A 26,909-nucleotide genomic window follows, 5' to 3' on the forward strand; every position below is an offset into this window, starting at 1 on the left:
AAGGACAAGGAGGCTCCTGAGTGCCTTGCAAAGGAGCTCCATAATCATTGAAGATGCCGAGGGCAGGGTGGTCCTGGGTGAGGCTCCCTAGGCAGCCTGGCTCAGCGCCCCTGGAGGTTCTGCTACTTCTAGGGCCAGGCCAGATACCAAGGCCACAATTGCCTCTGGCTTCGGGCTACTGGACCTCAGGTCCTGAGCCTCACTCCTGAAGAAAGGGGAAGGGTGGGGGAGGGCAGGGGGCTACAGTGACCTTAGGCCCTGGGAACTCATGTCCCTTCCTTCCTTCCCAATGCAGCAGCCAAGAGTTTACTCAACAAGAAAGCAGATGGAGTCAAGGTGAGGCACCGACTAAGCCCTTTGTGGGGTACAGGGGAGGATGCCAGAACCTGCAGCTCTTCCGCTGACCTCAGGGCTCCAGCTTGAGAAGCCATGCTCCCACAGATGCTGGGGCAGGGAGGGTCCCTTTTCTTCCCTAGTGACTTCTCTTCTTCCCTCTCTCCACAGCCACAGACAAACAGCACCAAAAACAGCTCGGCCATCACCAGCCCCAAAGGATCCCTCCCTCCTGCTGCCCTGGTACTGAACCCCCGCCCCTGCCTCATCTCACTGACAGAGAGGCCTTGCAAGGCGGGGTCTGACCAAGTCAGTCCCACGTGGAGACAGGACAGAATGGCAAGGAATAGGGTTGTGAATCCCAAGAGGAGAAGCCACATGGGGTCAGGGGGGCCCAGACCCGGCAGACGGCATGGCTGCTTGCTTAGTGAGCCCTCCCCTGGGACCTTGAGGTACCCAGGTGGTAGAGAGAGATATGGCTTCCCAGCTGTGGTGACTTCTGGACTCCCCTGCCTCAAGAAGCCCCAGTAAAATGCTGTCAGGATGCCACTGAGGGAGAAGGCCAGCGACCTGCTGTGGGTCCCTGTCTTCTTCAAGGCCCTCATCTCAGACAGTTGGCCAGTCTAGCTTAGAGGGTCCCAGGCTGGGATCCAGAGGGATTGTGCCCTGGAGTATTGCATCCTGAGTTATGAGGAGCAGCAGGGCCATGGTGGTGTGATGGAGGTATGTGGTTGAAGGAAGAGTGGACTTGTCCATTTGGGACTGTTTTTCTCAAAGCTGTATACCATATTGGTCTGTGGATTACAGAGAAGGAAGCTTGGGGACCCCTGCTGCGGAGGGATAAGGGTATCCATGATACCCCTACTATATTCTTTCTTGATCCTTGAGAAGTTGGGCCAACTCTGTCCTCTGTCCCCCTTGCCCTGGGTGACTTGTTCAAGTGAACATCACATTCCCAGGGCTGTGGAGCCGTGGTCTCAGGCACCAGCCTTCTGAGCTGTGGGTCATGGGTCTGGAGTTTGAAGTAGTATGCTTGGTATCCCCTTGGTATCCAGGCTGGTGTTCCCCATAGGAAATCTGGTTTTGCCAAATAAGGGGAGCACAGAAGAGCTCATCCCGGCTGTAGCCGGGGAGTCGTTCAGAGCAGTGGGGCTATGGTAGGAGGGTGCCAGGCGTCAGCTCACCTGGTGCCTGGGGTGGCTCACACCGGCCTCACAGCCAGCCCCACCTTGGACCCTGTCCATCCCATGTGCCACCACAGCCCCCACAACATCTCTAATCCTGTGCCCGCTTCCATGCTGGGGCAGGAGGTGGGGAGAACAACTCCCAGAGCCCACACACATCTACAGTTTCTCTCAGGCCCTGTGAACTCCATCTTTCCTAGCCTCTGGCCTGGCAGATCTGCTGGTTCCATCCTGTTGGGCCTACTCTACACCCACCCAGGGCCATTGCTGACCACCTGCTGCCTCCATCCCTACTGGGCCATCTTGCCGACCGCCTGCCTCCTCCATCCCTGTCCCTCTGCTCTACACTCTCTCTGGGCAGACCCTGGTTGCCGCCCACTCTGGCTCCCCATCCTCTGCTTCCTTCTCTCTCACTCTCCCTCTCTCTTTCCTTCCTCTGTCTGCCGCCCTCTATAGGAGCCTCAAACCACCGTTATCCATAACCCAGTGGACGGGATTAAGGTACTGCTGCCACCTCACTCCTCACCCTTTCCTTGGGCAGGAGGTATGGGCCCAGGAGGAGGGTGTGGACGGTGACCTGGGAGACGCATTTGTGCCTATGATAGAGAGCAGATGTGTAGTGACCTGACCCCGAAGGTAGGGCAGAGCCCACAAGCCTACCTGCCTGGGGCCGTGGCAGGACCCAATGACGCCATTGCAGAGTGCTCACACAGTTTCCAGAGTGCCACCTGCTGCAGGCCTTGGGGTCAGTCTGCTTCTCGGGAGCCTCGACTCTGCTCCTTGACTGTTCTCCACTTTCACCCCCCCAGTGTGGCCCCGGCGCTTCCTGCTCCTCTCTGCTCTGCCATCTGCTCCCATCACATTGGCATCATCACCTGGGGCCGGGAGGGGCTGGCTTTCTGTGAGGTGGGAGAGATGGGCAGGTGTTGGAACCATCTACAATACAGCAACTGTACTGGGCTGGCAGGTCAGACATACCCAGGCTTGATCACACAGGGTCACATGGTGGGTACCCCCCCTTCCTTAGGCCAGAATCTGCCCCTGGCCCTTCTCCGTGCCAGGGACCAAGGGCAGCTAGATATGCCCATGGTTCTAAACACCAAATGTTTCCTCCCACATGAGTGACGGCACCCTTTCCGGCCCTCATGTCAGGTGAGGTTATACTCTCCTCTGAGGGACTACTAGTCAACCGTTGGGCTGGGGTAAGGCCTGACCTTACATTTGAAGGCCTCCAGTTTTGTCCCAGAGCCACGTTCAGTCAATGTCTGTACCAAAGACCTGAGAGGTTTCTTTGGTTTTCTGGGGACATGTTGGCACAGAGGTGCTCAGTAGTCAGCCGCCACTTGAAGGTGGTAGACGCTGGGCCTTGCTGAAGTTCCAGGCCAGGTGGGACAGTGACATTAGGGATCTCATCTCTTCTGAGGGAAGCTATCCCTCACCTAAAAGCTGCTCACCGCATCTGCCCACTGCCCAGGTTTCGAGGCCTTCCATCAGTCAAAGACAGTCAAGCCCCATGTTTTCCATCTTGGGATTTCAAAAGGTCTGCTCTTGGAGTCAGCTGAGTGTCTCAGAGTCTCTTGGGGAAGGTGACGTTGAAGCCCTTGCTGTTGGAAATGTGGTGGCCTGCAGGGGACAGAATGAGCCCTGGTGTAAAAGCCCTCCTGAGAACATACACAGCTAGACCTTTCTCCCCAGTCACTGGGAGGGTCTGTCTCCTGAAGTCATAAGGACTAGTCCTTGGCCACACCTTGACCCCTGTCTCTGTTTCCTCAGGAGTCTTCCGAGAGTACCAACACAACCATAGAGGATGAAGATGCCAAAGGTACCTTCACAGAGGCCTCGCCTGGTCATGCCGGGCCACGGGTTGGCAGCGGGAGGGTCTTCTGCAGCATCTCTGCTCTTGCTGTGTGGTACAGTGGTTCAGGGGCCTGCTGTCAGGGGCCTGTCTGGTGTGAGTCAAAGCAAGTTCGGGACATCATGGCTGGGGTACCTCAGGCATAGTGCACATGCAAGGAAGGCACAGTTCTGGGAGCCAGGAACTCGGTTCTCACAGGGTATGAAGTACGTGGGTGATATTTGATCAAGAAGATGCTGTTGGTCTCTTGCATTCCCTAAGCTTTGGTTCTGTTCAGCTTGCCAGGTAGCTGAAGTGTTGTTTCCTTTGATGACTCAGGAGCTCCCTCTTCAGGTGGGCTTCTGTGCTACACCCTGAGTCCTGCCTATGATGAGTGTTCTCACAGATTGTCCCTAGGACACCTGCTATCTGTGAGAGGCCTCCCAGCCTCTCCCACTTTCTCTGTCCCCCACCCCACCCCGCCTTGGAATGAGGTCTGACGGCTCTAGGCTGTCCATGGAGCCCTAACCTGTCCTTAGGGTGGCCCCTTAGGATGGTCAGAGTTTACCTGTTTGCTCCTCGACAGCTACAAGGCTGTCCCTAAGTGTCCTCCATGCTCGGAGAGTACACTGCCCTACAAGCTGAAGCAGGCCCCAGAGTCAGCAGCATGGATGCTACCCATACCTCCATGTCAAAGGTTCTGTCCTTGAGCTGGCCAGTGGGACACTAAGCTATGAGGGAGGTGGCTGAGCCTCCTGTTTGCAAGGGGACAGGAGCAGCAGGCCAGCAGCAGATGAGGCCGGATGCTAAAGCAGAAGCCAAGGTCAGGGAAGCCTCGGGAATGAAGGGCAGGGCACTCTTTCCCCAGCCATGTACCAGAGCTGGGACAGAGCCAGGACAGTGCCCAAGGCCACCATGCTCAGTGAGGACCACTCAACAGTCCTGGCCTAATCTTGGCAGGGCCTGGCATGGGCCCCCAAGAGTGACCTCCTCACCTCTATCCCCTAGGTCCCCAGCAGTGGCCTGGGATACTACACCTGTAACCTTTCTAGCTGTCCTGTGCCTCTTGGCCCTTTCTGTCACATTCTGTCTTGAGTGTCTGCCATCCACTCCTTGCTTCTGTTCTGCCTCAGTCACCAGGGTCCCTGATGTCCTGAGCTTGGTGAGGAGGGGCTCAGGAGCCCCAGAAGCCGAGGGTCCCCTGTCCTGCCCATCTCCAGTTCCCATTAGCCCCCTTGCAGCCCCGTGTAAGTAGCCTGGGCCCCGCTGCTGTGGGATGACTTTGAAGGGCCTGGCAGCTCTCGGAGGGGACATTTGGGGCCAAGGACTGGACAGGCCCGGACTCCTGGTTCTAGCCCTACCCTCACAGCCCCCAGACTGGGGCTCCCCATGGCTGCTTCTGTCCAGCCAGAGGCCTCTCTTGGCCTATGGGGATGCTGTCATAGCCCACTTTCCTGCTCATGGCCACTAGATGGTCCCTGAAGAATTTGGCCTTGACTTCTAGGCCCCCAGGGTCCACCCAACCCTCCCTCTACTCCACCGCTGGAGGTTTCTTGCTTCTAAGACTGGCACCAAATAGGAAGCCAGGTCCCGGATTCCCTTGGGGTGAGAACAGGGACCCGTCTCGCCTGCCCTGTCAATTCTGTCTCCTCATGTTTGTCTGCCTTGTGTTCATGTGTGTCTGTTCCACCCCAGCCCCCAGGATCTCTGACATCCTGAGCTCGGTGAGAAGGGGCTGTGGAACCCCAGAAGCTGAGGGACCCCTATCAGTGGGGCCCCCACCCTGCTTGTCTCCGGGTCTCCTAGGCCCCCTGCCCACCCCGTGTAAGTAGTAGCCCCCAGGTTTGCCGCCTCTGCTGCCAAAGGCTCCCTGAGAATGGCCAGTGCTCAGCTTCCCACGCCTGCCATGCACGGCCCGGCTCCCCCAGACCAGGATGCCTGATGGCCTTATGCAAGGCACATGCGTTAACACAGCTGGGCAGCTCCCTGGCCTCTCCTTCTGGGCCAAGCACCTCCAACTCCTCCCTCCCCCGCCCCGCCTCCTTTCCTGCACGCCGCTCACCTCACTTCATCTCAGGTCCACCCCTGTGCAATAATTAGCGGGGGTCCCTCAGACCATCTCTGCAAAGAATTTTCTAGCCACTCACAATCTACCCGGCCCTGGTCACAGTGCCCCAGAGCCTGTCTTCAGAGCAGCCCCTGATTCTTGATGTTCCCTGTCCCTGAACGCCATTCACTAACCAAGGCAGGGGAGGTCAAGGAAGGTGTCAGAATTGGGAACTTCAACCAGGGCCTTGTAGGTAAGGAGACATTCAGAAGAGAAGCCTGACTTTCTGCTGGCCTGGCCTACCCACATGGGCCAAAACAGTGCCTCCTTCTGAACATCCCTCCTCTACCCACCTGATAAGGACTTCTCTCTGCCCTCGGCGGCTTCCAGCTCAGCACACGAGAATGGACGAAAGTATCTGCATTCCCGATACCTCCTTCCACACCCCACTCTGACCTCCCCCATCCCCTGTGTCCCTGTGACTCCTGGTGTGCTCACATCTCCCTCTGGCCTCTCCTACTGTCCTGCTTGGCTCTCTATAGGTTTCTTACCTGCATGCTCCTCCCACCTGTATTCATGTGTCTGTTCTGCCCCAGCCCCCAGGATCTCTGACATCCTCAACTCAGTGAGGCGGGGCTCGGGGACCCCAGAAGCTGAGGGCCTCCCACCAGTGGGCCCCCCACCCTGCCCATCTCCGACTCTCCCTGGCCCCTTGCCCACCCCATGTAAGTAGTACTTTAGTGCCCTGGCGGCTCCATGGAGGAGCAAGCCCCCATTGTGGGGCACAGCCAGCCCACCTGACTAGGGGGAATAACCCAGCTTGTGGAGATATGTGGGGGGCACAGCATCTGTCAGGTCACAAGAAATCATGTCAAAGGACGTGAAGAAAATGCAGATTATGGACATAAAGTGTGTGTGTGTGTGTGTGTGTGTGTGTGTGTGTGTGTGTGTGTGTGAGCTCATGTCCTCGGGAAATCTCCCCAAACGTTTTACTGACCTGGAGTCCTCGCTACCATGCCGCCACCACATTCTGGTAGAAGATGGTGGTGAGGGGGTGCCCACCAGCGCACAAGGAACCCTTGAGAAAGGGTTGCCTGGGTGAGAGTAGATCTTCCTGGACAAGATGACAGGAAAAGCTGCTCTTGGGAATTCTGGCATGCTGGTTGCCAGGCTGGACGTGGGGCAGGAGGGAGGGGGCGTGCAGCCAGGGCTGAGACGAGTTAGGAAGAGAAGCACAGGCAGGTGGCTGGCTCTTGTGCTTGTCTGTCGACTGTCTGCCAGTATCACTTACAGGGATGGATGACATCCAGGGCTGCAGCCACCGCTGCCCCCGCCTCCGGGGAGACACGGGGCTGGGGGTGGTGCTGAGATGTTTTCAGAGAAGAGGCTGCTGGGCCAGGGCCTCGGTATGGCAGGGCAGTGGCTGGGTGAGTAGCTGTGAGAGGTGGGCTTGGGGTGCCCTACTCCATCCATCACCTCTGCCTGTTAGGGCCGGAGTGGGGGGATGTTGCAGGTGGCCAGAGCACAGAGGCGGCCACTGTGGCCCATGAGGGTGGGCATCCACAGTTTGTAGTTCAGAGGGGTAAGGGGCAGCCTCTGGAGGGCATGAACCCCCTCGAGCATTCCATGGTCAGTTGAGGGGATCAGGATGAGTTGTGAGGAGCTCAGCCAGGTTATTTCTGGTGATGGAATAAGGGGGCAGGGTCCGGGGTGGATAGCAGCCACAAAGCGTGGAGGGGATGCTCTCCACTGCTGGGTACAAGACAGTTCCTCAAGGGTCACACTGTTTTTGTTGGGGGTCGGCCTGGAACATGATCTGCCATCGGGGAGTCTGTGCAATTTCCAGGCGCTTGCTCGTCTGTGGGGAGCACCAAGTAACCACATCACTTTAGAGGCTATGATACCCATCTGCATTTGTAAGGTCTATGCTGAGCTTGGCTAGGGAAAGGGGTCCTTCAGGAGGGGGCTGTGATAATGACGAGATGGTGGCATCTGGTCATCCTGTAAGGGGCTGGGCAGGAAAAAAAATAACATTCAGCAAAATGCAGGGAAATGTGGGTGACGTCAGTTGGTATTGGGCCCCTCTTTCCTGGGAAGGTTACAACCCACCAACTAGGTTACAGGTTCCAATCAGCCCTCTTCTGGCTCAAGCCCCTCCCCAGCTCACTTCCTAATCAGGGATTACACAGGATTCAGGCTGATCCCGGCTGATCCCTAGTCAGCTGCCCAGCCTGCCAGCTGTGTGTGTGTGTGGGGGGGGGGGCTTTGGGCCAGTGGGAGGGATACAGACTTTCACTGGCCTCCCCCAGATACCCTCAGCCTCCCACAGGAGAGCTGTGGACAGAGTGAGTCTACTACTCTGGGCCCCAGCCAAACCCTGCCCACCTCTCTGGCTTCTTCCCTGGACTTGCAGGGTATAGGGGTAGCTTGTCTTTGGTCTCAGGCTCTCCACCTGGCTTATCCCTGTGTTCAGGGCTTCTTGGCCCTCCCTCCATGTTTGATTTCCACTGGTGTCTGGGCAGCAGCCATTCTGCAGGTCAGGTGTCCAGGTCACATTCAGCCTCAGCTTTCCTAACCGTCAAATGGGCCAGTGGCTCTCACAAGAATGCTGTTCCCAAACTCCAACACATTCTGACTGGTGCTGTGCTTATGGATCTCCTCTTAGTTTATTTAACACTAACTCCCACAGCCTAACTTCATTAAATGGAAAATTAGTCCACTTACCACAGTGGAAGGTAGAATCAAAAGCATGCTTGAAACCAAGCAGTAATGTTACTTAGTTCTGGCCACTTTTGCCTTGTGCTGAGGGACTCCTATAGAGGAACAGGGCAGCTGAATCTATTAAAAAGGGATTAACAAACCCTAGGGGATGCTTGGGACATGTGGAGTGCAGAGTGGAAGCCTGGGTTTGGGGAAGGAGCTGGCTGCAAGTGTAGAAGCCAGGCCAGAAGGCTGAGACTTCTCCAGAAGCAGCAAATATGAGGTGGGTGTGAGGTGCAGAGGTTGATGATCATTGGGAAGAGTAGGTACTGCTTTGGGGACTGAAGGATCAGATGCTGCCCTGGGACCCGAAAGGTAAGGACAGGAAGAGCTGTTGCGTGTCTAGGACAGAGCCTTGGTACTCTCGCAGAGTGGGGTACATAGGTGTGTGGTTAGGAAGGGGAACTGGAAGAGGGCTCTGGAGCCCACCGCCTAGAGTCAGCATTCCAGAGGGACCTTGTCATTAGAGGGGGTGAGCAACAGTGATGACCTTCCCCTGAGTTCAAATGGAGATATGAGTTAGACTCAAGAGCAGAGAAGACATTGGAGTAAGATAGCACAAGGGGAGCTGGGTTAGGACAGGACGTTTTTCCAAGATGGGGGAATCCCATGGGTACACATGCATACACCAACACATGCTCACACAGCATGCATATACACAACATGAGGACACTTCCCGTGCATTTCACGAACAAATGTGCGTGCATGCATACATGCACACATCTACACGATACTCATACTGACACTCGTGTGTACCCTCTCATGTACATGCAAATATTCACACTCATAAACTGCATGGGCATGTACGCATTATGCTGTGGATTCCATATACATTCCATATGCTCTTACATGAGTGTACCTAAGTCCCCAAGGGGCCATCCAGCAACTTCTGCAATCACAGCTGCTGTTCACAAGGAGATGTAGATATCCTCTTTGTGCTGGCACATCCATGGCATAGGTGGGCTTCCTAGGAAGCAGGCAGCCTCTTTGTTGTGGACTCAGCCCTCCTTCAGGGCACCCAGACACCCACTGCTACCAGAAGCCCTGCCACAGGGCTATTCTCTGTGCTTTCATGGTTAAAAGGTTCAGCTCAAAGCCAAGGTCTAGTGCCCAGGAGAAGCAATGGACCGGAAGGCTGCAGACACTAGGGTGGGTTTTGCTAGGATAGCACATAGCCCAGGGTTACAAGCAGGTTAGAGGCTGGCAACTAATAGAGTGATGAGAAACAACGTGACCTTTCTGCAGAGTCCCAGGCCATCCTTGCATTGTCTTTGTTACCCCGCCCCACCCCTACTCCTATCCAAGGAACACCCCCCCCCCAAGCCTATGACCACGCCCACTGAGTAAGAGTTGTGGGAGGAAGGAGTCCTTAAGTGAACCAGGCTGTTAGAAGATGAGGCAGAAGAACAGGCCAGGGGAGGGGCAGGGGAGCCTAGCAGTTATGGCTAGCAGATGCTGGGAGGTGACAATGGGGTGGGCTATGGGCAGGCTTATTCCCCCTTTCTGCATTTTTTTTAGACTTTTTTTTTTTTTTTTTTTTTTTTTTGGGGACAGGGTTTCTCTGCGTAGTTTTGGTGCCTGTCCTGGATCTCGCTCTGTAGACCAGGCTGGCCTCGAACTCGCAGACGTCCACTTGACTCTGCCTTTTGAGGGCTGGGATGAAAGGCGTGCGCCACCACCACCCGGCTTTAGACACTTTCTAATCTGGATAGGGTATTTGCTTCTTAAAAAGTTCTTTATTTGATGAGAAGCTATTGCATGTGGAAATGAAGAAGTCATTGGTGGCACGGGAGGGACCCGTGTGATTGGGACAATCTGGGTACAGGTGCCAGAGGCTGGAAGTCCTTTCTGAAGAGGACGGACCTGAGCCAGGGTGGGAGCCACTATGTGGAGGCTACTTGCAGCTCTCAGTTCTCCAGGGCCCCTTACCTGGGCTCTGCTGGGGGCGGGGTACCCAAGGATGGGACGGGCTAGTGTCCGGTGGTCATCCCTGTTCTCTCCCCCTCCCCCCCACAGCCCGGAAGCAGGAAATCATCAAGACCACAGAGCAGCTCATTGAGGCTGTCAACAACGGCGACTTCGAGGCCTATGCGTGAGTCCCCCGGGGGGTTGGGGTGGGGGGTTGTGGAGGGCGAGGATGGAGGATGGGGCCCCTCCTCACTTGGGTTTGCCCCCCAGGAAAATCTGTGACCCAGGCCTGACCTCATTTGAGCCTGAAGCTCTGGGCAACCTAGTCGAAGGGATGGATTTCCACAGATTCTACTTCGAGAACCGTGAGTGAGGAAGTCGGGGTGGCCATGAGGGGGAGGCCCCGTCAGGAGGATGATCCCTTAACCCCTCAGTCAGGGGAAGGGCTGTGGCAGCCCCCATGAAGGGGACTCGAGGTGGGAGGGGGTGTCTGTACCTGGTGCTGACCGTTCGGCATACCTGCCTGTTCACAGTGCTGGCCAAGAACAGCAAGCCGATCCACACCACCATCCTGAACCCGCACGTGCACGTCATTGGGGAGGACGCAGCCTGTATCGCCTACATCCGCCTCACACAGTACATCGATGGCCAGGGCCGGCCCCGTACCAGCCAGTCCGAAGAGACCCGCGTGTGGCACCGCCGTGATGGCAAGTGGCAGAATGTACATTTCCACTGCTCGGGTGCGCCAGTGGCCCCACTGCAGTGAGGTGAGTACCTGGGCTGTGGCCAGGCAGTGTGTGGGGTACCCTGACAGGTGAGCTGATGAAGCCAGAGTTTGGTGGGTCAGGGATGGAGTTGGGGATCAGGGTGGGTCCTGAGCGCGGCTCATTGTAACTCTTAGCACCCAGGGCAGGGGCTGCCTAGGTAATGGGTGAAGGTAGCAATTGCCTCTCCTGGCAGGACATTAACTTGATGGCTTCCTGCCAGGCCCTTTTCCAAGTAGCCGAGGCTTGGGTCCTTAGGGTGGGGGTGATGAGCTGAGGAAGGTGACCTGCCCTCCTGTTTCAGAGCTGCGCCTGGTTTCATCGGACAGAGTTGGTGTTTGGAGCCCAGCCGCCCTCGGGCGCACGGCCTGCCTGTAGCATGTTTGTGTCTGCCTCGTCCCCTCCCCTGGTGCCTGTGTCTGCAGAAAAACAAGACCAGATGTGATTTGTTTTTAAACATAAGATGACAACAACAACCACACGCAAAAAAAGAAAAAAAAAAAAAGAAAAAAAAAGGAAAAAAAAGAAAAAAAGAAAAAAATTGGCATCGGATGAAATGGAAAAAAAAAAACCTAAAGAAAGGAAAAGCTGTAAAAATCTGGCGTTTGTGGGGCCACCCCCCCACCCAAGCTCCATATGTGTCTGTTGCGCTCCTGGCTTTGGGGACCCTCAGGGCGTGAATGTGCCCATGCTGACCATGTTAGTCTGTAGGTACCGCACTCACCCCACACCTTGGGCGTCTGTACCCTCCCTCCCATGCATGGGCCCCATGTGCTGCTGCTAACCTGCCTGTTGTGGTATCAGGTGTCTTGGGAAGGGCTGGGGGCTGCCTCCTTACCTGCTAGTTGTGCCTGAGAGTTGCTGCTGTTCCTGCTTCCTGCCGCCGTCCCTCATCCTGTGAAGGGCTGGGTAGGTGCTCCTCTAGCCAAGGACCTACCTTCGCCCCATGGAGTGTGTAGAAGCTTGTCCTTGAGGTCGTCGGAGAACTGGGGCTCTCAGCTCTGGTTCTTTGGGGAGTGAGGTATGGAGGTGCTATCTTGCCTCCAGGCCTCATGCCCGGCAAGGGTTGGTTGAGAAGGCATGTATTGCCTAACCACCTGACTATGAAGAGAGGACTGGGCCAGAGCATGGCCCTCCTTCCTGTCTGGGGCACTTGGCCCTTCCCTGACACCAGCAGCAGAGCAACAGTGGCCCACCCCTGGCCTGGGCAGTTCCTTTCTGTGAAGTTGGCAGCAGACCTACCAAGGACTGAGGACCTGACATACTGGACAGATGTTGGGAGCAGGCCAGACTGCATCTAGGGTGTTTGCCCATTGAGCTTGGAGTCTGGGTGCTCGAGTCTTGCTTGAATGATGCAGAATGTGGTAAAGAGGGACCAGATGATGGGTTTTAGGCTCTGGGCAATGCAGGTCCACACAGGTGTTTGAGGAAGTAGGCGAGCTTTCCTAACCTGGGCCTAGAGCTGAAGCCAGAGCAGAGCCAGCCAGTGGCACATGGAAGGACACAATTGGTTAGGGCCGTGTTGTGTGAGGCCCTTCCAGGTGGGCCAGAGACAGCCTAGAGAGAAGGCAGGCTGGGGGCAGAGATTTATGGACGTGGGGCCTGGATATCAATGGGTGGAGGGAGGGTCCGTTAGGACAGTGTACCACCTCCAGGGCCCAGTGGTGCTCCTAGGTGCGGGCTGTTTATTGTGGGTAGCCCTGGCCCTTGGTGATAGAGAGGATCACAAGGCTGGAAACATTTTGGAATAGGCTGGGGAGAAAGGTATGAAGCCGTGTTGGGTGGGAGTGGCCAGGAGCTTTGATTGCAGAAGTCCAAGGGCCTCCACCCCAGTGCTGCCCACTTCAAATTCATATCATTTTCAACCAGGATTTTCTTTATCTTCTACTACAAATCAAGCCAGGGGAGGGCAAGAAGTGGGGGACAGGACACAGGATCCTAAACTCCAAGGGGACTGTCCATCTACAGACACTCAGTGGATATCACCTTTCATCCACACTGTGCCCAGGACAGCTGTCTCCTACCCATGGACACAGGGTAAACATCTGCCAGGCTCCACTTGAGTGGCCCAAGGCCATGGAGTGGCAGGGCTTGCCACGGACAGTGTGAGGCCCTGTGACCAGCCACCCTGGCATCCTGGGGTCCCCTTTCCTCTCCCCACCCACCTTGTTATCTCCACAAAGCTGCCTGTCTGGGATAATTTGGGGATTTTTTTTTTTCTGGGGGACAATTCTTTTGCATGACCCTCTAAAGAGCAGGTCACTCCTGCTCTGCTGGCTAGGTGTTCGCGGGTGGTGGCGTCGGCCGCTGGCCAGTACTGCAGCGTGTCACTGCCTGTGGTACTGGCGGCCCTCCTCTTCTCTTTTTGCTGAGTTCCATTGTCTTTTCTTTCTGAGCCTTGTAGGTGTACAAAATTTATTCTTATTTTGTTCTGTCTCGGGAAACTGCAAATAAAAAAAAAAAAAAAAAGGACAATCCGCTTCAAGTAGAGCTGAATGCTTTGTGCTGGGACCCTGCTTGACAATACAGACCCATCTGCTCCCATGGGTTATGTAGACAGCACAGCACAGCATTTACATGGTACCATCATGGGTGGTATCAAGAGGCTTCGCAGAGAGGTTCAACTTGGAGCCCAAGTTAGAGATCTTAACCAAAAGTCAGAACAAAGACCATGGCTAGGTGCTGGGGTCTCTGGGCCAACTCCATCATGGCTGCAAAGCAGAGAAGCCCCCTCCCTAGGCTTTCCCCTGCATCTCTACCGTAAGTATAGGGCAAACTTTGCCTGTAATCTGTGCTGGTCCTGTCCTGTCTTCAAATATGAGCCCCTGTACCTCCAGTCCTATCCACTGGGAGTAGGAGGCCCAAGGGGTCCAGAACTGGCCAGCACTCCCAACTGCCTCTTCCATCTCAAGCATGTTTTGAGACACATTCACTTTGTAAAGAAGGCCATTGATGTCTATCTTGTGGTCTCTGTGGGCTATACCCAGGGAGGTGCTTTCAGGTAGATGGGCAGGCAGGCAGTAGGTCTCGAGAGCTAATACAAAGAATCTAGGCCAGTGTCCATAGGTGCAGCAGCAATGGGCCCTCTATCTAGGGTTCCAGTCACCTATCAGCTGTAATCGGAGGAGCGTTTCCAGGCCAGGCCTCCCTCAGGAAGGCAACAAGCTGCAGAGTGAGCCTCCACCATGCATTATTCCTGAAGCTTTTCCATGGATGTTGGACAGCTGGGCCATGCTGACAGCTTTCAAGGCAGTATCCAGGGGTAACCATCCTGTATGAGGCTGAGTACTACAGGCAAGAGGGACACTCCTAAAGAATGTTTCATTCATCATTTTTACACCTACTTTGAGCTTAGACATCTGTCACCCCAGGAAGGTTCAGGTTACTCTGAACTCTACAAGGTCCACAGACCAGGAAAAAGTAGCACACTGGATCCAGGGCTGCTTGCCCAAGCCAGAGAGGTCTGTGACAAGGACATCAAGCACAGGCTGAAAGCAAGGCCTAGTTGACCTTCTGAGACAGAGGCCACAGATGCCTCAGGCCATTGCTAGCCACTGGAGCCATTCCAAAACTCAAAACCACACTCCAGATTGGAATATTCCCATGCTGACCCTCACAAGTTAGCTGTGCCCCTGGGGTCAAGAGTCCTCACAAACCCTGGAAAGCTAGGTGGTTTGGAGCCAGCCTACACTGAATGGGAAACTTGAGTAAAATAAAGCTTCCTTCCAGGGCTCTATTGCTAAGGGGCAGCTCTCCCAGGCAAATTCTCCCGTGTGCAGAGAACTGGGTTCTGAGATGGCGAGGCTACTCCAGAGCTCCCTCACCTGGTTCACAGCAAACAAGCAAACAGGATTCCTACTAGACCGGCCTGGAGGTTTATTTGGGACAGGTTCCTAGTACCTACAGGAACAAAGTATAGTATCTCCCCACTCCTCAGTGGCTGGGTTGAGGACAGAGGTTTCCCTGAAGCTAAAAGTAAACACAGGACAGTACTGGAATTTCAAAAGGCAATTTTATTGAGACAGAAACTTTCAAACAACAAAGAAATTAGGCATTATTAAAATACATTTTTGCCAAGTAATTTAACATTAGAATAACGGCGGGGGGGGGGGGGCACAAGGCAACTCAATCCATTGCAGGGCGAGTGATACCCTGTAGGACAGCCATATGTGGGCAAAGGTTACCTCTTTCTCGCAAACGTCTACCTCTACCCACCCTCATTCTTCCCCAGCACCCTCCAGAGTAAGAAAGACGGGCAGCGCTCCAGGCCATTTAGTCCACCCCGAGTGCCAGCAAGACTGGACCTGTGCTGTTCGGGGCCCTGGGGTGGCAGCAGGAAAATGATATGGGCAGGCCTCTTCAGGGCAGAGCCTGAGCCCTTTGACTAGCAGTACCCAGAGAAATAGACAGATACCATAAGGAAGGATTTTGGAAGCCACAGTAGACACCCCCCTCCCCACCTCCATGGGCACTCTGAGGGTAGCTCAGCAGGCTCAGGGATCATCAGAGTAAGATAGCTCTGGTTCAAAACTCATCGAGGCTAGCTAGCATCCCAGCAGTTGTTTCTGGGGAGACAGGATCTCATGATATACTCTGTGCACAGCAGAGCATGAGGAGGCAATGTGAGACCCAGCACATCCTGGGTTCACCACATAGACTGTGCTGGCAGTGGGTGCTAGCTCAGACCAACCCCTCAATCTCCTCTACTCTACAGCTGTCTCTGACTGGAAAGGGCTTGTAGGTCAGAGATGGACAGCCCACAGGGGAGTGCTGGGAATCTTCAGGCTACTGGCACCTGTCCTGGTACCCACAGGAATGACTCGTTCAAACATGCAGGCCCCAAGCAGTTGCCAAGACAGTCAAGACACAGAGACCAATAAAACCAACTCTGACTGATGACAGCACCCACTACTTTGATCTTGATGTCCAAAGTCCGATGGCAAGTCAAGGTGAGTGCACCTCCACACTGGACAGCTGAGGGCACCTGTGTCTGCTTCTTCCCCTGAAGATGGACACTATCAGCTGACCCTCCAACACCAGAACAGCCCCCAGTCTCAACAGTCTGCTGGCTGATAAAACCACAACTTACACATCTTGCCCTTCTCAGCCCATTCTAAGTACCTCTCACAAGCCATCTTTGTGTTACCGGATAAAGGTGCTTAGGATGGGCCCTGTCCATGGCAGATGCCAATCCTAGCAGACAGGCAAGCCAAACAGGGGAGACCCAGTGACCACTGCCTTTCACAGTCCTGACACTGGTCACGGTGAGCTTCTCCCAACCTCCACCGTGCAAGAGAGTAGAATTCTGGAGTGTTCAAACTCTGCCTACCCAGCCCTATCACCCGAGACTCCCTCCCCCCACCCCACTCACTGGAGAGTTAATATTATTAATGCACAAATGAAATCCTAAGTCATACCAAGGATCAGGAAAAAAGATTCCCTCCCACAGAGCCTTCCGGGGTTAGCTGAGAATAAGCCCTTCAGCACCTATTAAGAGCCACTTTGAGTTTATGGTTTCATTTTCTCAACATTACATCTTTGAGGACCTCAGATTCTTTCCCAAAGTCACAAGCACACATATGAACGTCAGTGTTCCCACCCTTCAGTCATCCCCTTCACTCCTCTTGAGAACTTCAAAATAAAAACAGCCAGTCAGCCTGGCTCCAGGTCTTCTTCTAGGGTATCGCTTCATCTTCAGGGGCTGTAGTTCTGATGTGACATGACGATCCAGCGCCTGCCTCTGTGGGCTACATCACATGATTGCACAGCATGAGTTCTGTTTCCGGGCCTTGAAAGGAAAAAGAAAAGAAAGATGAGGGTGCTAAGGAGGGCTGGTGGTCACAGGGTGCTGACAAGGGCTGAAGGGTGCAGGATGGAGCTCCACTGAAGCAATAAGATGGAGAAAGCAAAACCAACTCTGCCTCAGGGCTTCAAAGAAAGCTGCTCACAGCGACATTACCTCCACTGCTAGTCTGGGCTCCATACATTTTTTGCACAGCCCACTAATGCTCTCAATAAATCGATAAAGTTCCTGCCGTCAGCCCATGTGTAAGCAAAAGAAGCAGTAATGGGAACGGGGTTGCCTGAGTATCTCCGTGCTATCAGACGGCCCTGATGGTGTTTCTTTCTGGAGAACGGTCTTTCAGAGAAGGAACAGGGTTCTGGCTCATGTTTGTGGGGCTGCTATTGTACCTGTTCTTGCTTTCTGATCAAAGGCCACCCTCCTACCCCTACTGCTCAGCTTCCTCCAACATGCAACGCAATGGAAATATGCATGGGCTGGGGAGATGGCTCAGCAGTTAAGAGCACTGGCTGCTCTTCCAGGGAATAAGGGTTCAATTCCCATCACCCACATGGCAGCTCACAACTGTCTCTAATGCCAGCTTCAAGGAATTCTATGTCCTCTTCTGGCCTCTATGGGCTTCAGGCATTTATGTGGTATACATATATACATGCAGGCAAAACACCCACACACATTAAACGACACAGAACAACACAATGTTCACAACTGAAAATTTAAGTAATCCTGGAGAGAAACAAAGTCAGCAGGAGGAGCCCTGCAATGAGGGGGAAATTCGTCAGAGAACTAATGCATTTAGAAAGGTGAGCTGCTGGCTTCTTAAGGACTGATACCTAACTGCTCTGTCAACAGGGGAGTCAGAATGGGAAGGGGCTGCTGCCTCTGAACCCAGCCAGGCAGAGCCTTAGTCAAGTAGAAGAATGCCTGAGTGTAAACTGCCAATCACGGGGCTGAAGCACTTGCTTTAGGCTCCCTCCTCCCAAGGAGTGGTACCCAAATCCAATCTTGGTTAAGTAAAGAGGGCCAGAGAAACGCGCTGCAATGGCTCTGTGCGAGGGAATACCCAGGAGGGCCAGGCAGCATTACTCACAGTTTTATAGAAGGCTTTCGACTGTGTTCCCAGTACTTCTGATTTGGATACCAAGTCATCAAGCTTCTCGCCTCGCTCTAACAAAGACTCCATGGTGTTATGCTAGACAAAAGAGAGAAGAGAACTCTTGGCTCTGCTCAGTTAAGTGGCTGCTGACAACAGGCCCTTATGGAAGCTGAGTGGCTAGAACTCCCTCCTCTGGGCCCCTACCCAACAGACACCAACAAGCACTGGGACATAGGCCCAGAAGATATCTCCAGTCAAGTCAATAGTACAGGGCCTGGGGCTTTCCCAATATTTTTCCCAGCACAGATTCAGACAAGCACTGCTCTAGGAAAGCTTGTATTTGTACATGTGTGCTGTAAGCACACATGTGCAGAGGTTTCTATGTGAAGAGAAAGACATATGAGTACTACACAACTGTACTGGGATGGACAGTGGCTATCCAAATTCACATCCATGCAGAACCTCTGAATGTGGCCTTCTTTGGAAATAAGGTCTTTGCAAATGTCATCAGTTTAAAGTGTGGTGGTGATGGATTAAAGGGGCACACTTCGCCTCTTCATGACAACAGAAATGTAGCCCCCCAGAGAAGCCTGTGAGGACACAGAGGACTAAGACACAGCAAGCTGCCAGCAGCCAGGAGAGACCTGAGAAAGGCCTAGAGCAGACACTGTTCACACAGCCCCAGGAGGCAGCCTGACGCAGACTTCACTATCAGACTTCCAGCCTCCTGAGAGAGAACGTACTTCTGTGGAGTCATACAGTGTACGGTTCCTCCTTAGCAGCCACAGGAAACGAACAGTGACAAAGCTGTGTCATCTGACCAGGCAGCTGCCAAGCACTTGAGGGGAGACAGGTCCTAGCATGTTCTTCATGTGCAAACACAACAGCTTTCAGAGACTCAGGCTCAGTATGCAAACCACTTCACTAGTAGGACTGCAGAAATGGCTCAGAGGTTAAGAGAATTGGCTCTCTTCCAGAGGACCTGGGTTCAATTCCCAGCACCCACATGGCAGTTCACAACCATCTCTAACTCCAGTCCCAGGTAATCCAATGTCTTCTTCTGGCATCCAAGGGCACTGCACAAATATTGTGGCCAGGCATAACATACACGCAAAAACACCCTTACATATAAAATAAAAAATAAAGAAAAAAGTTATAAAAGGAAACACATTAGTGAATTTTTTTTATTCTGAAGATAGGGTGGAAAGATTTTGGATATTCTATATTTGGATATTAAATAACATTAAATTTCAATGTTTCCTTTCGTTATTTAAAAATATGGCTCCTTCAAAATTCAGAATTACAGACACAAACCATATACACACTAGATTATATGCCCACTGGCAGTGCCATGACGGGAAACCCGGTCCCTGGGATGGGCTTTAGGCTGTCAGCACTACAATCCTTGCCTTGGGGAGAGAGGAGGACAGAGATGGAGGCCCTCACAAGAGCTGGCCCTGCTGCCTGGCTCATCATCAACAGCAGCCCATTTCCTTCCCCAGACAGCTACTGCCAGGCAGCTGTACACTTGTGTGCAATGGTATCGAGTGAGGAACTATCCAAATTGTCCTTTATTCCTGCACATAGCTGAGCAACTCACAGAACATGACATGTCAGCTGAAGGCTGGGAATAGAGCTCACTGGCAGAAGGTCATCTAGCAGCATACACTAGGCTCACATGGATTCTCAGCTCAGTCCCCTCTAAGGAGAGGTGCTGTGAGCTAAGATGGGGTACACAGAGAGTGATGAAGTTGGTGGAGTGGCAGTCATGGTTTCCTGGACCAGGCTGTGACTATCATTAAAGCAAGAATGGACTCTGGTCAGTGGCACGTTTCCTCTCCACCTTCCTGCTTACCAGAATGATTTTGGTCTCATCCAGTTCAGCTTGTACTTTACTCATGGGATCAGCTTCTCGGGGGTTCTAGGAGCCAGAACAAAAGCAAGAAGAATGGAGTCATTACCTATAAACAAAATCAAACTAAGGAAGCTGAACAAACTCTCACAATACAAAGGCTTAGAACAGAGAAATCGAAAGCCTGTCTAGAGCTATATTTCCAAGTCTGAAAGTATTTCTCTGTGCTTTTCAAACAGACAGTTCACCTGTACATCAGCCTTCAACTATCATGGTTACTGACCTTGCCCAGATCACAGACCTTCTGGACAGTCTCTAGAAGATGATTTTTTAAACTCACCTGGTATCTACTAAGGTGACTATCCAGGGCTGTGTACTGGATTGTAGCAGGTGATCCTATTGGCCAGTCTATCCTATCAACTTGCTTGGAGAATTCATCTAGTACCTGTAAAACAAAGGAGATGCAACAGATCTCCCACCCACGGTCACAGCACCTTCAGTGACCCAATGTCACCAACAGCACTCATCCCAAATGAGGCTCCCAGACTCCCCAGGGTACAAGGCCATCTAATGGCAAGAGAACAGTCTAGCTTCAAGTTCCTCTTTTCAAATGTTTAAGAATAAAACACATTCTAAGTAGTCTAGAAACAAAAGTAAAGTGTGTCCAGCCTAGGGTAACTTCACCTGGAGAATGATGAAAGTATTCTCATTTTACACTAGTTTTAAACTAGGCCTCTAGTTTTCCAAAGTAATTCTTCAAGAAAGTGATCTAGGTTCTCTGGATATAAGCAACCACCAGATTCCATGTGCCCAGAAGTGTTTAATGCAATGAGGAACAGGACAAGGCAGCTTCTGCCTCCAAGTTTATAATTAGAAGTTATTGGGTACTAAACACCACAGAGTGGGTGGGAATGGGTGTGGTGTGCTGGCACATGCCTTTAACCTCGGTACTCAGGAGACAGAGACAGGGGGAACCCTCAGTTTGAGGCCAACCTGGTCTACATTATGAGTTCTAAGCCAGGCAGGGCTACATAGTTAAGACCTTGTCTCAAAAACAAAGCAACAATAAACTCCATGAAGCCACTGACCTACACCAGGGGAGAGAGCTACAGTGACCGCCTGCAGCAGCAACAGGAAGAGAACAGGAACCTTCAGCAAAAGGGAAGGGGAGAGGGTGGAGCTGTGCCCTACAGTGGCAGGAATACAGGTCACATGAATGGCGGAGGAAATATACATAGGTAGGGATTTCAAATGTCTCCTGGTTTGGGTGGAAATGATGGCTGAAAATGTGGCCTCTGGAACAGTCATCCCTTGTGCTTCAGGTACTAGGTCCACCATGCTCCATACTTCTCATCTCAGTCCAACAACACACTCACCTTCTCCAGCAAGGTAAAGGCCACTCTGGAAGGATATTCGCTGTCAGCAATAACCACACCTGCAAGACCATCACTCCGGACGTAGACATGGCAAAGATACTCTAAGGAGACAAGAGATCTCACATGTGGCTACTGACAGTTTTGAATGTGCCAATGCATCATAATGCTAGCTCCTGCTTCCTAGTCAAACAGAGCCACCCTGAAACCACTGTGAAGCTCAACTGCTCTGAGGGGGTACTGCTGAGAGGCTCTGTACCAGTTCTATGGGCCATGCCCAGGAGCTGACTAATACCCTACATTCCCTGAGATATGTGTGTAATGAGATCGAAATGAGCTGCCAGGGACGGAAACACACCAGAGGCAATGTCCCCCAGAGCAATTCCAGATCACTGCCTTTAGCTCAGGCCTGGCTAAGTCTTAGCAATTTATGGCCCTCTGAGGCTCTGTGCTGTTCCTAAATTGAGGATACACCAGGCAAGACAAGCTACTTCTACTTTCTTAAAGTAATTTCTTAAGAGTAGCCGAGATCAGAAAATTACCTCCGAGGGCTTCAATCTTCAATCTCCTGTACTAAGACATGGTTTGATCTACTCCAGCATGTGGTGGGTGGCCAAGAGGAACTGTATAGAGAAAAATTAGCCAGTCCTGGCCAAGGTCTCTAGTGTTACTGAACTAAAGTTGTCATATGATTAAACGGTATGGTTTACAGAAAGCCTCTGCAAAATAATCATAGTCCACAGGATTGTTGAGTTTCATCACTTTGAAAGGTTTCAGAGATGAAATGGCTAACCACATCCCCAGAATAAGAGAACCAAGGATGAGAGCTTACAAATAACAACCTTCACCTTCTAAGGATCTGACCCAGAAGATTTCAGTATTAAACAGAAAGGAAAACAAAAGAGGGAAGGGTTTAAAGTCCTAGGAGTCAGAGAAGGGCAGAGATCAACAAGAACAGAGAGGAGGCGAGATGGAGAATTCCCATCTGATTTTGTATCCATTCCCAAGTAAGAAAGAGCCAAACATGGAGTCAGTTTCCATAGAAACTGAGGAGCTTGCCAATGTGAGAAACAGTCTTTAAGTAATAAAACCAGGAAGGGCAGATAGTACAAAGGAGTGACCGCAAAGACACAATCATGAGTCCTTTTCATTGCTGTGATAGTCACAGCACAGATATTCATTATGGAGAATATATGGTCAGTATCACTGACAGCATCTGTGTCTGTGACTCTATCATCAATTCAGGAACTCTATCCTAGGGCTACCGCCTATGTGAGGTTATTGTATTAGTTAGGGTTTCTATTGCTGCCATGAAACACCATGACAAAAAAGCAAGTTGGGAAGGAAAGGGTTTATTTAGCTTATCCTTTCAGATCATCGTCCATCATCGGAAGAAGTCAGAACAGGAACTCAAGCAGGGCTGGAACCTGGAGCCAGGAGCTGATGCAGAAGGTAGTGGAGGGGAGCTCCTCATTGGCTTGCTTCCCACAGCTTGCTCAACCCAGTTTTCTATAGAACTCCAGACCACCAGGCCAGGGATGGCGCCACCATGGGCTGGGCCTTCCCCCACTGACCACTAATTGAGAAAATGCCTTACAGCTGGACCTCATGGAGGCATTTCCTCAGCTGAGGCTCCTCCTCTCTGATGACTCTGTAACTTGTGTCAAGTTGACACAAAATCAGGCAGCACAGTCCTCTTTGTTTATGCCTGATGTAATTCATGTAACTTCAAATTTGTTTGTGAAATGTGTGAGTCTAAAATAAATGCCCCAAACTGATATCCAAAATCAGAATTATGAAATAAAGGAAAGATTCTGCTAAAAAACAAAACAAAACAAAACCCACAAAACTTAAGGAATACAGACAGAACACAGTATTACCTCACAAGTGCTAGCTAGAAATCCTCTTTTGAAGTATCTGGGAGGAAAAGCAGAATGGGAAGGCTGCTTGCTGCTGGTCCAAGAGAATCAGTCCCTGTCACCTCTCAGCCTATGGGAAGGCTGCCAAGGGCCCAGAGACTCAGTCCCTGTCACCTCTCAGCCTACAGGCTGTGTCCAGTAAGTCTAGTCTTTACTGAGTACAAGCTATGCAAGTGCAGCTGTATAGCAAGTTTTGTACAGTGAGCATGGACGTCAACATTGGGTTCAGAATTCTGTATAAAAAGAAGCAGCAAGGAGAGGAAACGGGGCAGCAGAAGATTACAGTCCTGGGAGCAATCACATGGTGCAGGGAGCACCCTGTGCTGTTTACAGTGTGACAGCCAGTCCAGCACTCAGAAGGTGGTGAGTCCTCTTACCTTGCTCCTTGACAGAGGCTCTGCTGCCTTTTGCCGAGCGTTCCACAATCAGTTGACTTGTAAAGGTCATGAATTCCTGAACACTAGGAAACACAACACATATTTATAACCTTCTTTCAAGTCACATTGCCCCAACACAATGGAAAGAGACCTCTGCGGTTCTAAGTTAAGGAGACCGTCATTGCCTCTTAGTTTTATTCCATTCCCTCCTAACTTTAGAAACAATAATAAACTCATTGTAATATCAACATAAATGCATATACCACTATTCAAGCCATATCTGTGTACCAACAGCTTCCAGATGGCTCAGACATTTTCTTTAGGCTACAGTCAATTTAACATTTCCATCAAACATGATTTTGGGTTCAGTGATTTGGCTCTTTAGATACAAGCACCTATTGTCAAGTCTGACAACCTGAGTTTGGTCCCTGTAACTCACATGGTAGAAGGAGAGAAATGACTTTCCCAAATTGTTCTCTGACCTCCATAAGCATCCCATGATGTGTGTGTGCGCGCACACACACACACATACACACACACACAACACACACAGGAAATAAAAATGTGCTTGAAATTTTTTAAAAAGCCAACATGCTTGGGACCTAGTGGGAAAGCAGAAAGCAGCTCCTGTACTAGTTTCCAAGAAGCAGGATAAATACACACTGCTCTAGAAAAACACCAGTGACAAAAACTGTCAGGCAGAAGCACACCAGGATACACCTGTGGCCACAGGACAGCCCTGGCTGGGAATGCCACAGACACACACTGAGCGAGAGCTTGGTCAGGTCTGCTGATGCTCCGAGCACTGTTGGAAGGAATGGAAAGAAACAGCTTCGTCAAGGAAAGGAGTGGAAAGAGCTCAGAAAGCTGCAACAGGTTTGCTATGGGCCCAAAAGAGGGCTGTAGACCTGGCCAGAGTGGGAGACTTTCAGATGGTCGGTCCAGCCAGGGGACTGACGGGAAACCTTCAACTGGAGATGCATGATAAAGGGCAGCCAGGCCGTCGTAAAAGGGTTTTGAGACAGGGTCTGTGTAGCCCCCCTGGCTGTCCCGGAACTCTTACAGAGACCAGGCTGAGAGATCCACCTGCCTCTGCCTCTTGAGTGCTGAGATCAAAGGTGTGCACCACCATACCTTGCAGTACAGGATTCTTAAGTGAAATATCTGAAGATCTAATTCAGAGATTTCAAGACCTACTAAGTGTCAGGCAAATTACTGTGCTGACCTCAGTAGTAAAATCAAGTCTGGTGTGATAGTTAAAATGAGTTAATATATAAAAAGCACCTGGTACCTTGCCTGGCACACAATATACTATTATTATCATGAGGGAATGGCATGGTCAAAATAATCACAAAAAATATTCTTTAAATTTTTTCTTAAATTCTCAAGAAAGCCTTTGCAATAAAACTAAAAAGAAAATATTTAGAGCAGGGGTACAGTCACGTGATTAGGAAGAAGCACATTAATTGTGAGAGATTATTCAAAGGCTTTAGTAATCATGTTGACATGAAAGATGAAAATGAGGGGTCTCACTAGATTGGAACATGTGTCTCCCTGTGTCACGGCTGGTCATCTGAGACTAGCTAATGTAAGGGTGCCAAAGAATAAGACAGAGGTACAGTGAAAGCTCTGAGAATCTTTCATATAAATGGAAAGGGAAAAAATTAAAAGATCTAGAGCCAAGTTGGCACCAAAGGTTCCATCAGAGAAAAACACCGTCAAGCACAGAACAGAGGCCAGGGAACATAAAGTACAGAGGCAGGAAGAACTAGAAGGAGCCAAGAGATGACACAGTAATTCTACTTCTGGGAATGGGCGCCACAGAAAACTGTGAGCGGGGTCTCTTTGTGTGTGTTCATATGGGTGCACACCTATGTGCAGGTGCCTGCGCACATATGGCACCATTCCTCAGAAGCTATCCACCTTTGATGAGGCTGGCTTGGAGCTCACAAAGTAGGCTAGGCTGGAGCGCCAGTCATTATGCCCTGACCCCCATCATCTGGTCTCTGCTTCCCAGCTTTGGAAGTACAAGTGTGCCACAACACCCTGCTATTTTATTTTTTAATGTGATTATGTGAGACCAGACTCAGGCCCTCATGTAGCAAGCACTATCCTGAATGAGATAATTCCCCAGCTCAAGCTATCTTCCAACCCCTTGCAAATGTTATTCACATAGCCTCAATGTGCAGTGACTCATGTGATGGATGCATAAGCAAAACAGGGTGTACATAAAACTCAATGTTGTATAGACTTTAAAAGGAAGAAAATGTTGGTATCTGAAGCAACATGGGTGAACCTTGGGGCCACTCTGCTAAGTAAAATCAGTGAGACACAAAAAGACAAATAGTATATGAGTCCACTAATATCAGGTCTCTAGAATGGTTAAGATCAGAGACAGAACCCAGAAAGGCAGATTTCCCCCAGACTTTGGGACAAAATGGCCACAGGTCCTATCCTGTTGGGTCCTTCTTCTTTTAGATCTGAATCACTCTGCCCACTCCCACAAATGGACTCGGTGTCTGTGGCACTTCCAATTAAAGCACATCAGAACCCTTTAAAAGCCAGTAAGCCCTACAAATTCAATGCTTCCTTCCAAATCAAAAGTGTAGACCCTTTCTGATCACCAGGGCCTAAACACTAAGAAACAGAATATGGGTGTGACTTCTGAGCCCGACGCCCAATCCTTGAGGAATCAGTGACTTCAGTCATAAAAAGAATGCCTCCCTATTATCTCATACAGGTTGTTGGAAAGGGCTCTGACCAGCGGTTCTCAAAAACATGTGGGTCGCAACCCCATCGCCAAACCCTCTATTTCCAAAAATATTTACATTCCTATTCACAACAGTGGGAAAACTACAGTTATGAAACAGCTCGGAAAATACTGTTATGTTGCGGGGGTTGGGGGGGGGGGGGGGGGGGGGGGGTCATCACAACATGAAGAACTCTATTAAGGGGTCGCAGCATTGGGAAGGCTGAGAACCACAGGCTTTAACAAAATACAAAGGTAGCTGTTAAGACACCAACCACTCTGGTTAGATCACAGGGTGCGAGGTGGCAATCAAAATACTTATTTCTGGGTCTCGATATCCTACCCCACAACATTCGGTAGCGAACCTGGTCATCCGCACGACTTTCAAGTCTTCTCACCTTTGCACAGCGGGGCAGTGTTGTGGGGTGGCAGAGCCCTTTACCAGGGATGCTGACTCCTCCTCCTCAGGCACAGCCCGCCGCCCGAGGCCGTGGCTCGGCTCCCCGTGGGGAGACCTGCCTCCCCGCCCTCCCGGACCCAAGCCCGACTCCAGGCCTCCCGGTGCGGCCACCCGCGCCCGGCCCTCTCACCTGGCCCTCTGGAAGAAACTGAAGGAAGACACGTCGTACGCGGCTTTGAGCAGCACCGCTTTGGGCTCGCTTTTGTAAAGGACGCTGAGGCTGTACAGCTTCATGGCGCCGCACCTTCGGGCCGCCGGCCGGAGCCCACAGCCGCTCCCCGGAGCGCAGCAGCCGCGGTCCTCCACAACAGCCGCCGCCGGCTGCTGACGGGGCCCCGCCGGCTTCTGCCTCCGAGCTTGGGGGTCCTCTTCCGGTTCCGGTCGAGGGTTGCGCTTGACGCTCAACGGAGGCCGGAAGACAGGGGAGGCGCGCGCGCGTGCGTGCGCGCGCGT

General features: G+C 51.9%; 2 protein-coding genes across 9 annotated transcripts in view; one reads left to right on the plus strand and one right to left on the minus strand.

Moving 5' to 3' along the window:
• The window catches only part of Camk2b (calcium/calmodulin dependent protein kinase II beta), an 89,151-nt gene extending 77,816 nt beyond the window's left edge, over positions 1-11,335 (plus strand). For 2 of the 8 annotated variants that reach the window (XM_036201159.1, XM_036201155.1), the window contains 8 exons: positions 299-336; positions 505-576; positions 1,974-2,018; positions 3,291-3,339; positions 10,175-10,250; positions 10,337-10,431; positions 10,600-10,833; positions 11,135-11,335. In XM_036201159.1, coding sequence (XP_036057052.1) covers positions 299-336; positions 505-576; positions 1,974-2,018; positions 3,291-3,339; positions 10,175-10,250; positions 10,337-10,431; positions 10,600-10,832 — 608 coding nt within the window. In that variant the 3' untranslated portion in view covers position 10,833; positions 11,135-11,335. Of the gene's footprint in view, positions 1-295; positions 337-504; positions 577-1,973; positions 2,019-3,290; positions 3,340-4,484; positions 4,599-5,046; positions 5,176-5,994; positions 6,147-10,174; positions 10,251-10,336; positions 10,432-10,599; positions 10,834-11,134 lie in introns of those variants that run through there. The other 6 variants (XM_036201161.1, XM_036201156.1, XM_036201162.1 and 3 more) reach the window with 5 other exon arrangements.
• A 3,488-nt stretch (positions 11,336-14,823) lies between these two features.
• Ykt6 (YKT6 v-SNARE homolog) lies at positions 14,824-26,882 on the minus strand. Its single transcript, XM_036201033.1, has 7 exons — positions 26,587-26,882; positions 23,248-23,330; positions 20,955-21,055; positions 19,919-20,023; positions 19,582-19,647; positions 17,721-17,822; positions 14,824-16,618 (listed from the first exon to the last, which is right to left on the minus strand). Exons 1-7 carry the CDS (start codon positions 26,688-26,690, stop codon positions 16,583-16,585), a joined length of 597 nt encoding a protein of 198 aa, XP_036056926.1. The 5' UTR covers positions 26,691-26,882; the 3' UTR covers positions 14,824-16,582.
• Between the last annotated feature and the right edge of the window lie 27 nt (positions 26,883-26,909).

The sequence above is a fragment of the Onychomys torridus genome, chromosome 10 (assembly GCF_903995425.1).
Source record: "Onychomys torridus chromosome 10, mOncTor1.1, whole genome shotgun sequence".
NCBI classification, from domain to species: domain Eukaryota; kingdom Metazoa; phylum Chordata; class Mammalia; order Rodentia; family Cricetidae; genus Onychomys; species Onychomys torridus.